This window comes from Biomphalaria glabrata, chromosome 9, assembly GCF_947242115.1.
Source record: "Biomphalaria glabrata chromosome 9, xgBioGlab47.1, whole genome shotgun sequence".
Taxonomy (NCBI): Eukaryota; Metazoa; Mollusca; class Gastropoda; family Planorbidae; genus Biomphalaria; species Biomphalaria glabrata.
The window spans coordinates 23,535,566-23,549,839 of NC_074719.1; the positions used below are offsets into that span (position 1 = coordinate 23,535,566).

At 32.8% G+C, this 14,274-nt stretch overlaps 1 protein-coding gene across 3 annotated transcripts; it reads left to right on the top strand.

The window, feature by feature from the left end:
- The first annotated feature begins 929 nt into the window (after positions 1-929).
- LOC129921578 (alpha-2 adrenergic receptor-like) lies at positions 930-14,234 on the top strand. 3 transcript variants are annotated; one of them, XM_013241464.2, is made up of 4 exons: positions 930-1,063; positions 2,808-3,439; positions 5,563-5,689; positions 10,728-14,234. In XM_013241464.2, the coding sequence occupies exons 2-4, from the start codon at positions 3,190-3,192 to the stop codon at positions 11,614-11,616; spliced, it is 1,266 nt and encodes a 421-aa protein (XP_013096918.2). In that variant the 5' UTR covers positions 930-1,063; positions 2,808-3,189; the 3' UTR covers positions 11,617-14,234. The 3 variants fall into 3 exon arrangements, with proteins under 3 accessions (XP_013096918.2, XP_055897721.1, XP_013096917.2); XM_056041746.1 differs by lacking the exon at positions 930-1,063 and adding an exon at positions 1,428-1,735 and having other exon boundaries at positions 10,758-14,234; XM_013241463.2 differs by lacking the exon at positions 930-1,063 and adding an exon at positions 1,476-1,735.
- The last annotated feature ends 40 nt before the right edge of the window (positions 14,235-14,274 follow it).

Here is a 14,274-nt window from a genome sequence, read left to right on the forward strand (position 1 = left end):
GAATATCTTTTGTGAAATATTTCATGTGAATACAAACCATGTCTGCTACCAGTGAGTCTATTAGTGATTCTAAGTGTTGTGGTCGGAAAGCTCAGTACCTTAGTATTCTTACGCACCAGCAAATCTAGTGTGTGTGTGAAAGTAATTAGTTAAGAAGTCAGAAAAAACATTATAGTAGTACCAGAAGAGGTATCTACTACGCACACAGGCAGACCAATTCAAAACCGTCCAGGCCTATACCAATATCTAGGCCGTGACAGTAGGTTGGCGACCCATGCATTAGAATATCAGCAAAATAAGAATTACTAGTCGACCCGCGGCGTAGCATACGCTCGCTATTTAGTGACGAGTGAACACGTTCCGAAAGACACAGTTGTCCAAATGGGGTGGGCAGGGGCAAACGACTGTGAGTGAATGAAAAGAAGGAACTCTGGAGAGAGCAACATACAATTGTCCATGACTGAAAACAGGTTTTGGAAAATACAGGCATATCTTTTTGAACGTTTAGCCTTGGGCTTTAGTAATTGTCATGGCAAAGGCTAATCTGACAGGGAATTGTCTGCTCCAGATATTGACGTGTGTAAAAATACACACATAAATGTAGTCAAATATAGAATGTAAAGAGCAAGATTACTTGTCCCCCCCCCCTCCTTTTTTCTGATCCTCACTCTCTGTCGTCGGGAAAGTTACGTTGGGTAACTCTAGTCCGACTGGCAGAAATAAAAGCGTTTTCATTCCATGACATTTTCAACGAAGGTTAGAGAGTCAGGCGTGCGTGCGTGGTGTCCCAAATGGTTGGGCGACGAAGAAAAGTACATATATAAACACTTTTAGTTACAATATGTTGTTGTTTTTTTTAGTTTAAGGGGAGTTGATTAACATTAAAATTGATTTCATTTTTTTAAATCATTTTTTTTCCTACTTTATTCAGTTAGTGAGATATTTAATGATTTGCTGATTGAAGAAAATCCACTTGATGTGCTAACAGTTTGAAGTATTGACACGCGACGTTTGTCTCCCCGTCCGATGCTAAACGAGATAAATAGGACAGCCATTCTGAGGTGTAAGTAGTTTAAACTATTGTCATACATTCATAGATTCACAATAAAAAGATATGCGATGTAGATCAACATACAGCAACATAATGAAAATGTTTAATATCTTCTCTCAGTGTAGTCTAGAGTCAGAATACAATGATAAATGAATTAGATGACTAATTTGTTAATATTTCCGTTCACAGGTAAAGTAATCTGAATTTTCTTTTAACATCACTTTAAACACAAATTTCATTCAAAGACTTTACAGCCTCCTTACGTCCCTTGCCTCTCTTTACATCACTGACCTGTATTGAACGGACATTTGCCTGAATTGATAATACATAAATGCAAATTATATATTTGCATAAAAACTGGACTTTTTATTAGTCATACTGATAGTTTTCGTAAGCCTCCATTTCCTTCCTTTTGAAACACAATTGCCTCGGAAATCTTGCACGTCATGTCCGGTTCAAGTGAAGTGTTGTATGAAAAGATGTCATCAATTAGAGATAGATTTATGGAGTCTTTAATCTAATTCAGACAGAAAAAAAATCTTAAAACAATTATTGTGCCGACGATTCAAATTTGGTTATAGTTAGAAAAAAAAAAGGAAATTTGCATTAGAATTTTTATATTATGTGTAGTGTTATGAAAAAAATATACAAGGAATTGTTTTATTCTGTAGCCAAATTTTGCAGGTAAAAAAAAAATTTTGGATTTATTTGCAAAAAATATTTAGGCTTTTTTTTACAGCTCAATATGCAAGTGTTTTTTTTTGTTTCTTATTCTATCTCAAGGAAACCTTATTAGTTATGCAAATGTAATGCAATGAAAAAAATAACTTGTCTACTGAAATTTGGGATGATGATGGAAAATAATAATGAGCAACTATTAAAACTGTTTTCCCCAATGTATTGTTACCCGCAGTTCATGCTCTGCTCTAAAAACTTTTAGCAATTGCTATTATATTTCCAAATTTGTGTTACTGTTAGCTTGCAAACTCTTCATGGGTTCAAGAAAGTAGAAAAACAAATATAACCTGCATGGAAACTTGAAACTGGTCATGCAGCTACATAATGATTCTAACGATTTTCCTAAATATTTGATAGTTTCTGTATATCTTAGGGAAAACAAGTTACTTAATTAGCCACAAAGTGAAAAACATGATTGTGTTACACGTTTTCAGAATACAATAATCTTAAACTAAATTTGTTTGTTTCAATAAAGATACAAAGTAAATAGACGTACAAGAACAAAGAAGTATTGCATGTAGAAATCATAGAAGAGCTTGATTATGCAAAACTTGCTGGAAAGACTCCCTGCAATATGGAGCATTACCAGAAACTAATTTAATGGAAAAAAAAAACATTATCAGCTTCCAAAAGGAAGAATTGATTTTAAAAAGCTCTACCTTTTTCATGTTATTGGTATTTGAGACCTCTAAAACTAAAAACGCGAATAACAATCTAAATTCACGATCATTTTCACCTTCTCCTAACCCTTAGTCTGTTGGACCACACAAGATCTGTCAACTGTCTTTCTCCGTTCCACTCTATCCTCTGCCCTGGATAAAATTTCATTCACTGACAGGCCTGTCCATTCTTCCCATCGCTTTCTATGTCTTCCTCTTCTTCTTCTTCCTGGTACTGTTCCCTGAAGGAAGGTCTTCATTTTCATCTTGATTAAAAGAAAAGTGCAACGTCTATCGTTTTGTTTTTTGATAACTAAGTAAAACTAATGTAAGTCAAAACGTATAAACATTTTTTGCAGGTGAAGATAATAACAGCAACCTATATACTTCACCGAAAGTAAAGCGCCTCATGATAATGACACCAACCTATATACTTCACCGAAAGTAAAGCGCCTCATGATAATGACACCAACCTATATACTTCACCGAAAGTAAAGCGCCTCATGATAATGACACCAACCTATATACTTCACCGAAAGTAAAGCGCCTCATGATAATTACAGTTTCCACTTTCGTCTTCATCGAATTAAATATGGACAAAGGCATTAAATTAAGTATTACATATTTTATGTACTAAGATCTACACCATTTCTACAACTTTTTATAAAGCAGTAAACTAACCACAAAATTACTTCACATTACCACACCCCATAAGCGTAAAAGTAGAATACCCTAATAATCATGATTGGTAATATCTCGAAAAACTACACACCAGAGGAGATCAAAGAATATCTGTCAGTTCTACAACATGAGTCTACTCTAGCTTTTATACCAGCTCTGATCTACCTGTCTCTGCTGATTGTTGTGGGCAGTATAGGTAATTGTTTTGTTCTAGGTGTCTACTGGACAAAGATGCCCAGAACACCGCTGAGACTTTACATCATAGTTATGGCCATTTATGATCTGCCCACAAATCTTCTAGTAATCCCAGGTGAGAAGAAATGTTCAGTGTACACTTTAGTTGTCAAACAAGCGTTGTTTGAAAGCATGGGGGAAGATGTTGAAGGAAGATGTTGTTCATTTTGCCTAAACAATTCTGGAAGTAAACATAAACCGATTAGTTAAAATGCTTTAAAAAACTACAATCTCGGTGTTTAGCGTTGTTAATTGCATTAGAAGACAATTGTTGGCATTGTTTTTCAAGAAAGCCTCCTTAACATTAATTCCTAACGGTCACAAATAAATGACAATGGTATAACAAAAAGAAATTGTATAAGAGAAACAAGTTGTTTTTTATTATCAAATTTTGTTAACAAACTTGTTATAAATGTCTGTTTATTCCTTTTAAAAACTATTAGTTACAGTTCCTATTGAACCCTTCATTATAATAACCTTTTTTCTATTATTGGCGTATTATTTACATTACGTTATCTGTTTTATATTAGTATAACTATTATATCACTCAGTGGGTTTCAATCTTGTACACGTCATTTCTACTACTTCACATAATCGGATGAAGTTGTCATTTTACACAATTATTCATTGTTAGTAAAAACACATGCATAAATTAAAGAAAAAAACAAACAAAGAAGAATTAGTTAATAAATTAGTCGCAATTAATTTATATTGTTTTAGATAGACAATGTACTGAGTTTAGGGAAGATTAGCCTTATTTACAGGGTTAAGTCGTTCGATAAAAATGATATTATATAACAGTGTCTACGAAACCTCTTAATTGTATAAGTACTTGAATAGCTCAGTGGCTAGCACGTCAACCTTCCATCATGCAGCCACGAGACCTCAAGTGCGAGACTTGAGCAACTGAACAAAAAAATGTTTTGGAAAAGGCAGCACGAAAAACTACTAGAAGTTACCTCCCTTTTTCTTTGTCCACAAAATAGACAGAAACTCAGAAGTTCATGAAAGGTGGGTGGGCTAAACCTTAAAGCTGATCTCAAAAACGGCTCTAACGACTTTTCCAGTTATTAACAGTTGACGTATATCGCTAAACACAGAATTGCTAGTTCGTTGGCCACATGAGCAAAACTCTAGTTTGACAATTATAATTTTTCCAATAAATATATAAATAAATGTAAATTTTGCTTGAGAAATAGATTTAGATCTAGAACCAACATATATTTTCAAAGTACTATTGCGTCCTTGAAAGGGAATTTCCTAATGTAAGGCATTATTGATTCAAGAGTTGAATAAATTAATGTTCGGGAAAATTTGCACATTGTCTTCTAAGTCTAGATTTAAAGGCCTATCATTGGAATTATTTAATAAAAAGAACATAGCGCAGTCAGCCGTACTGTGTACTAAAATACTGGATAAAAGAGTTGTTTATTACATTTAAAGTTGCTTTAAGTTAATTGAAAGGTTATCTAAGCTTTGCTTATATTTTTACGAAAATCTAATATAGATTACATTTAGATTATAGAGATCTAGAAGTAGATCTAGATCTAGACTAGATCTTAGAGAGTTCTAAATCAAAAGATGTCCATATAATGAAAGAACTAACAAATAATAATGGCCGAGATGCTAAGTACGCTTGAAGTCTTGGCTTGGCTACCCGACTCGAGCAGAATTGTGTTTACTGAGCGCTTAAAGGCAGCACGAAAAACCCTCTCCCAGGGATCCCCTCCCAACTGGTCCACAAATGAGATTGGACCATAGCGCTCTGAGCATGCTATACGTATGCGAGTAGCACTATATACAAGTTATAATATATATTATAATATATAATAATACAAATTTGCATTGCCCTCTGGCCGAATGAGTTACATCGTTCGATCAAGAAGACAACGTGACCAAATCACAGGTTCGATACCTGGTTAGAATCAAACATTTTTTGTTCCCATTTTCCTCACCGTTTAAGTTATATAATATAGGTTTTGTCTTTTTTTTTAAAATCTATTTTAAAATGTTTTTCTTGTTATGTTTTTCTTGTTATATTTTACTTGTTATATTTTACTTGTTATATTTTACTTGTTATATTTTACTTGTTATGTTTTTCTTGTTATATTTTACTTGTTATATTTTACTTGTTATATTTTACTTGTTTTATTTTACTTGTTATATAAAGCTACTTTTATTTTTACTCCGTTGCAACAGGAGATATTTATGATACATTTTATGTGTGGGACTTTGATATGCCAGTGGTCTGCAAACTTAGACGATATTTCAACGCTGTATGTGTAATGTCGTCCATCTTTGTTTTGGTTGCCATAGCTACTACCAGGTCAGTGGAAACAATATTATCTTTTAGAATACGTTTATTTGTCAAAGTAAATTTGGACACTAGTTATTACCTAATTTAGAATTTTAATTAAATATTTATGTACGGCCCACATTACAATGCTATCTTAACCCGAACAAATTTTTCTTGTCATCAAAGTCCCTTATTTATCTTTCATCCCTTAATGGAACAATCCAAAACTTTCTAGGGGCCATCCCTTGTAGCCTTTGGTCTACCAGCTTTATAAAACCCCTCTCACCTCTCTCCCATAATATTTTCAATGTAATCCCTAAAAACACAAATTTTGGCCATTTTATTTTCTAATGGAATAACCGCCCTTAAATTCCAAAAATGCTTTATTAAAACCCATTTCTTGTTTATTTGAGCTGAATCTTTTTTATTTTTTAAATTTTCTATTACTCAGTGGAACAGCATAACAATGACATCGCATAATCTAGATCTATTCTTAATAAGAGATATTCATTGACTGTTTAATTCTACAGAGTGTAGTCATCTTATCCACACATATACAATAGCGATGTTGGAAAGCGTTGGCTTTCAAATAATACGAAATAGATCTCTCTCTCTCTCTCTCTCTCTCTTTTGTTGTTAGTAAGGGTTGTTGTTGTTGTTGTTGTTGTTGTTGACTTTGACCGTGTTTTAAAACCGAAGAGAAAATGAGAACACGAACTTGCATTTTTTAAAATGAAATAAAACAAGATTACAAAGAGAGTTTGTGTTACACAAACTCAGAGGCGGCCCCCGTCGAAGTCGGATCCCTGTCGGATCTGCATATTCGCAAATAATATTCAAGAGGTGATTTAATTTTGATGTAAAATGTTTTACACGTTTCGGATGTTCCTTCAGAGTTGAAGATAATTACTTCCTAGTCCAAACCTCCCGCAGGACGACGGGGGATGGGAGCGGGCAGGGTTTGAACCCTGGGCCATCCATAAATCTGAACGACAGTCCAGCGCGCAAACCGCACGACCAGGCAGCCATCCGATGGTCAAAAGTAATAATGTTTCAAAGATTCATTTGCCGTAAATTTAAATTTAAATTTAATAAAAAAATAGTAGATTAGTTTTAGTATATTAAAACATTACAATATTGATCAAAACGTTTGGAAATGAAAATCTACACTTTTTTTTTACACTTTAAGTTTAGAAATTGAAATTCTACATCTTAATCTAGTCTATTTTAGTCTATATAAGATAAACTAGATCTAGAAATTCTAGATCTAGACTCTAAAATAATTTTAATTAGAATATAAATCCAGATCTAGATATACTGTAATAAAAATCTAGATCTAGTTTAAAAAATCTAGATTAGATCTAAATCAAGATATCATTCCTTTTTTAAACGCGAGTCACATAACGAGGCTTAATAAACATTACTATACCGAGTTCTTTTTTCATTTCATTTGAAGAATTAATTCCATATAACGTCAGAGGGAAAAAAAAACACTACGTCACACGGCCTAGCTAGACTAAAAATCGCCTTCATCTATAAGAGCCATTTATCGAGTGTTCATAGACTTTGGTGCACCGAGTGCGTTCTTTAAGCATTTCATTTAAAGAATTCATTCCATATGACGTCAAAGGAAAAAAAACACTACGTCACACGGCCTAGCTAGAATAAAAATCGCCTTCATCATTACGAGCCTTTTATCGAGTGTTCATAGACATTGGTGCACCGAGTGCGTTCTTTTAGCATTTCATTTAAAGAATTCATTCCATATGACGTCAAAGGAAAAAAAAACACTACGTCACAAGGCCTAGCTAGACTAAAAATCACCTTTATCAACACGAGCCATTTCTCGAGTGTTCATAGACATTGGTGCACCGAGTGCGTTCTTTTAGCATTTCATTTAAAGAATTCATTCCATGTGACGTCAAAGGAAAAAAAAACACTACGTCACACGGCTTAGTTAGACTAAAATATGTTTTCATTAATACAAGCAATTTTTTCGAGGGTTAATAGACATTGGTGCACCGAGTGCGTTCTTTTAACATTACATTTAAAGAGTCCATTCATATGACGTCAAAGAAAAAAAAATTCCATTACCTCACAATAGGCTAGTACCGGTACCATAAAAAAATGTCTTTATTTACACGAGATATTTAACGAGGGTTCATAGACATTGGTGCACTGAGTTCTAATAGAATTTATTTAAAAAGGATCAAAGCCGCATTGTTTTTGCGTTTTGTCCGTCATCTTGATATAAAAAAAAACAAGTAAAAGTTATTAAAAATTGATTAACCTTTATTTTACGTTTCAAAACATCGCAATAATTTTTAGGTATGAACACAATTGAAAAGTTTATATAATAGATTGTTCCGGATGTTTGTATAAATAGTAAAAGAAAAAGAGAATTTCAGATAAATGTAATACCGTTAATTAAATTTTTTGGATGGTCTCGTATAAAAATTAGATGTACTACAGCCACGTGGAGAGATTTTCATACCTTACTTTGGTGTTTGGATTCTGTTTTCCTTAAAAATCGGAACATAATATTAACGATAATTAGATTTTTTAATGTTTTAGGTAGAAAGTTAAATGTACTGTAAGAGAGTAGTGAGTTAAAATATTTTTCATAAAAATCCGTAAAAACATTATTTCGTAAATGAGAAGATTATTTGTTTATTAATTAGAAGAGGGAGTTCAAACAATTATTTGGCGTTAGTAGATTTTTAAATAAATTCGGAAATTTCTGGCGACGATTTGTAAGAAACAAAATCCGGAACTTTCTTTATCGATTACAAAACTTCTATGTTATGTTTTACAAGAAAATTAAATGTCTAAAAAGTAATTTTCAGTAATCAATTCTAGTAAATTACTTTTTTTAAAAGCCTTATGCGATTTCAAACAATCATTAGGCATAACTCATGTTTTATAAAACAATATCCGGAACATTTTTACACTTAATGAAATATAAGTCAGTAGGCTATAGAGATTATGATTTAGCATCAATATGCTATTTACATAAAAAACGGAACAACATATTATTGATAATGTGTTTTTGCAACGTTTAAGCATGGAAATTGAATGTAATATAAGTTAGAAGAGCAAACAAACATTTGTTGGCGTTGATTAGTTTTGCACAGAAAAATCCGGAACAATCAATTTTAGATACTTAAAACTATTGAGATGTTATGGGAGGAACATTAAAGGGTAAATCAGATTTTCAATAGCTTTTAGAGTTCTAGTTTTTTAAATCTAATCGTGACGGACAGACCGACCAACAGACAAAACGCACAAAAATAAGCTTCTTTTATTCGGATGGGGGCACTAAACAAAAAATAAATAAAATCTGATTTTTAAAAAAAGTTTAAGGAATTGGTTTAGCACCTGATCATGTTGCGACGTTACGCTACTGCACGAAAATCGCTGCATAAAAAGTCCATTTAAAAAAATGTGCGTGATATTTACATACAAAGTGCATTATTAGCCTTTATAAACAAACAGAAATGTTTTCTTTTAATTTTAGCAGCTAGTTGACCAGAAAAAACGTCTTTAACTATTATTTGTATTTGTTGTAAACATTTCCTGTACATTTTAAAAATATATTTGACTTAGTGATACTGAAAATACACAAAAATTGTCCATCTTTGTTAGCATATTGTAACATTGCCTCCCTTACATTTACGTAATTGTTTTAGAATTGGTGTATTTTTATGAAAAAATCGCTTGCTTAATTAATTTTATAAATTAAACGGTTTGCTTTTAGAAAACCAAAAGTAGCCGTTGCACCTAAACTTTTCAAGCCAGATTTAATGATGAAATAATATTTTTCATATCTCTTCTAGTTTTCGAGATCTGAGTGTGACAGACGGACAGACGGACAGACGGACAGACGGACATTTTGCACAAACCTAATAGCGGCTTTTTCCCCTTACGGGGGCCGCTAAAAATTGGATCGAAAGAAAGAGAACAAAAAATCAATGTGGAAAATGTGACCCTAGTGATCAATAAAAGAGTGTAAACAATTTCCAAAGTTCCAAATTATTCCTGTGACCATTATGTTGGCTATATAAAAACATGAAATCTGTTGAAAAAAAAAACCAGATTGGTTTTCTACAATTTGAAAATGTTATTTTATCCCATTGATAAGTGTTTCCATCTAGATGTATAGGCCTAATACGATGCGTTAAATGTTCCTCAACATTAATTTATTAAGCTCTTGAATGAACGCGGAAATATTCCAAGATATATATCTTCATTCAAGAATAATTTCTAGTTGTCAAATTTACATTTATTTGTTTTATACTTCGAAAAAGTATAACGACCCAACTCGAGTTTTCCCAGTTTGTTAAAGAGCTAGTCATTCTTTACACAGCGAGAACTTCAACTGTCAGATTTCTAGGAAAATCGTTGGAGTCGTTTTTAAGATCCGAGTCAAGGTTTTAGAGACCACCCGAAAGTTTCCATGAAGGGAAGAGTTGTATAGAGGTATTGTAAGAAGAGTTTTAGTTACTCTGAAAACGTAACGCAAAAATCTCGTGTTTTGTAATATTTTGACTTTATAACACATACTGGGTCGAAATTGCGAGTAGAAATCGGTTATTTTGTTAAATTTGGTTGCTGTGGTTTTTATCTTGAAAATGACTTAGTTGTTCTGTGTACCACGTAAGCAACAACAGGTTAAAGTTTCGTATTTTATCGTCCACCTCAAGGGGGAGAATGGGGGAAGAGTCAGACAGCTGTTAATGAACAGATAATCCTTAAAATAATGAAATATAAAACCCTACATATTTTCAGACAATACATCACACCATTTATACCGCAAACAAATTATAATGTGTATTTCATGTACCATTTCACTAAATATATCATTCGATCATTGGTTGCTTCTTTTAAGCTAATATTGTTAATTAGTCGATATTTTACATTTCAAACAATAGGGGGCAAGTCCCAGCAATGCTATATGTACAATAATTTATATGGCTTTGATTTTGCCATTGACACATAACTCTGATGCATTTTAAAATTATTTCATTATACTTTATATAATTTTTTTTTATTATTTCATTAAAATTAGGTACAAAATGGTATGTTCTTCTCTTGGCAGACAAGTTACGATCACTCAGGCTAAAGTTTCAAGTATTGTGATGCTTGTTGTCGGCCTTGTTTTATCCATCCCTTATAGCGTCATCCATGGAAGCCAAACCATTTTAACACCAGTTCCTGGCATCTATGGTCACTTCTGTCAGGTAGATGATTTCTACGTCACAACAAAATGGCCGCTATTAAACTCCGCATTTTTTATTCTCATTTTCATCACGTGCTGCTCATCCATGATTGTTTTCTACATATGCATTGGATACAAAACATGGAAACACAGACAGATTAGGAAGGAACTCAAAATTGTTGGCAAGACTTCTAGATTTGAAGAAAGTGACTCTGTGTTAGACAGTAGCTCTGCAATTGGAAGTACAGATGGTCAAATCCAATCGACTAATTTAGGATCGCTGCAATACAGGCAACAGATGGCCTCAAAGAGATTGAGAAAGAAAGGCGTGTATAACATCGAGCTCTACTACTGCAACAACAGGAAGGAAGTGAAGGACTTTGGGATCGAAAAGAAGAACTCACTGTTTAAAAAACCTACAAAGAAAGTATCATTAGTAGAAGAAACAAATTTAAATAGAACTACGAAGCGAAGAAGCATATTTGGAAGGACTTCCTGGATGATGATCACTGTCAGTCTGGTGTTCATTATTGCACTTATTCCGTTTCTAGGATTAAACTTTTACAAAACAGCTGCTCCAGAAAGTTATGCATCTCTGAAAGGAATTTCACTGGCGTTGTATCAGCTATTTAGTAGATCCTATCTGCTCAATAGCGCTGTCAATCCAATAGTTTACAGTTTATTGGATAGAAAGTTTAGAAAAGAATGTTTCAAATTACTGACTTGCTACACTAAATAAATAGGTAAATCACCTTCACCATTACCTGTTCCTTAGTCTGTTGGACCGCCTGGACACCCTATATGATTTGTCAACCGATTCTCCCCCATTCCTCTGTCTTTTGCTAAGAACAGGGAGGTCCGTATCTTTATGTTTTTCAACAATTAGCGCCCTAAGGTGCACACTGGGGGCCTGAAAGGGTAATGATGAATATAATATTACTGCGAATACTGATTATATCCACAAATAAGTGCAACTGTAAGAATCATGTTTTTCTTTATTGTTAGCGAATAAAATCATGTCAGAGTTTTACCATCCTAACATCTGCTGTACTTTACTTTGTAATATCAATGCTAAGTTTGGCAATCTAAACATCAATATATAAATAAACCAAGGAAAACATTAAAGACTGTTAGTAAGATGATTGGTAACATAAAAAAACATCTGGACACCAATTAACAAAATAATTTAATGTGTTACTCACTTAGAAGATTCAAGTTACCCAGATTAAACAAAAGATACAGGCTACCAAGACTAAACAAAAGATTTCAGACATAAGGACAGCTATAAATGTCTGGCACTAAAAGCTAATTGCGGGATGTAAACTTCTCATGTAATTTTATGTGAAACTTTTTCGGAAATATACGTTTTGTTCACGCACACACACACATAGAATCTTATATCTATATCTATATCTATATATATATATATATAAATGAGTGAGTGTGTTTGTAACAGAAGACAAAATATTATGATACTTTGTCTTCTTTGTTTTTTAAATTACATTTTTATAAAGCATATTTCTTGTTAAAGCATGCTAAGTTCTCTAGGGTCCTATCTATTTCCTCACCCGTGGGGTATCTGGGAGAAAGTTTCCCTGCTGCCACACATACCATCCCTCCGCTTTCTTATCTGAAGACCTGATCACTGTGAACCTATTTTGTAGATGAAGTGAGCCTAAATGTTGTGAGACGGATAGACGGACAGTCAGACAGCAGAAAACCATATTGCATAAAATCTGTGGCATTTTACGTCTCGAGAGACGATCTTTTCCCTTTGCAACTTGTGTGACTAAAGAGGCCAATCCTTGATACGCAGCTGCGATCGCAGGTTGGGCATTGCATAAAATATAGAACAATAAAAACAATACAAGATACTGAAATTTGACAAAGAGAATTAGATGAATTACTGAAATGGGAATCAAATTGGAGCATGTCTTTCCACCCTAAAATGTCAGTTATTAAGAGTAACAAAAAAAAAACTAGAACTAATTAATTCCACTTATCTTATTCGTGGTAAACCAGTAACACAGACTAAAAACGCAAAATACCAAGGTGTTATAATAAATGAAAAACTGTCAGGGAATGACACTATATTGATGAAACTATAAAAAAATCAAACAAAGCATTAGGGTTTATTAAAAGAAATTTTTCTAAATCAAATAAGAACATAAAACTAAAATGTTATTTAACCTTGGTTAGGCCAATAATAGAATATGCATCCTCAATTTGGGACCCCTCAACTCAAGAAAACATTAAGAAACTGGAACAGACACAAAATAGAGCAGTGAGATTCATAACAAACGAATTTCACATTTGACTAGAGTAACACATTTAGTAAAGTCACTATATTTAGAAAGCCTTCAGGATAGAAGACTTAAAAGTAAAGTAGTAATTATGCACAAAACACTGAACCATAATCTTCAAATACAAAAACAAAATTTAATAAAATACTCTGAAAGAAACAAAGATAGAGGCACATTCCTCATCCCATATGCTAGGACAAATTTGTACAAATACTCCTTCTTCACTAGTGCTATTAGAGCATGGAATGGGTTGCCTGAGCTAGCAGGAAAACCAGTGACTTGGCAGAATTTAGGTCGTTGGTTAATATGCATGACTAAATGCATGACGAGTAGGACGTAATCATCTTCTTTTTTTGAAGTAACGTCTGTATTATATAAGATAAGAAGATAAACAGTAGCGGAATTTACTGTCGCAGATAATCTTTAAAAATAAAAGATTCTTGGTAATTTATGTTGTTCTCATAATTAATTATTTAAATGATAAAACTACATGTGTATTATATGTATTTGAATATGCTAGAACTACATGTGTATTATACGTATTTGAATATGTTAGAACTACATGTGTATTATATGTATTTGAATATGTTAGAACTACATGTGTACTATATGTATTTGAATATGTTAGAACTACATGTGTATTATATGTATTTGAATATGTTAGAACTACATGTGTACTATATGTATTTGAATATGCTAGAACTACATGTGTATTATACGTATTTGAATATGTTAGAACTACATGTGTATTATATGTATTTGAATATGTTAGAACTACATGTGTATTATATGTATTTGAATATGTTAGAACTGTTTCTTGTTGCTTACATTCTGCGATTTTCCACAAAGCTTATTTCAACCTTCAAGTTGAAATTTGTTATGTCTATTAATTATTTTTTTTTAAAGAAAAAAAGGAAAGAAATCTTACTGTATTGAAATGTATGACTGTAAATGCATTTTTTATATTTTCCTAGCCATCATTTGTAATCTTGAGACTATGTTACAGCGGTCCTGTAGTATTTCTTTTTACAAGTATTACCTTTTATTGACCATGTCATGTGTTGGGTCTCTATTTATTTAGATTTGTTCTACAG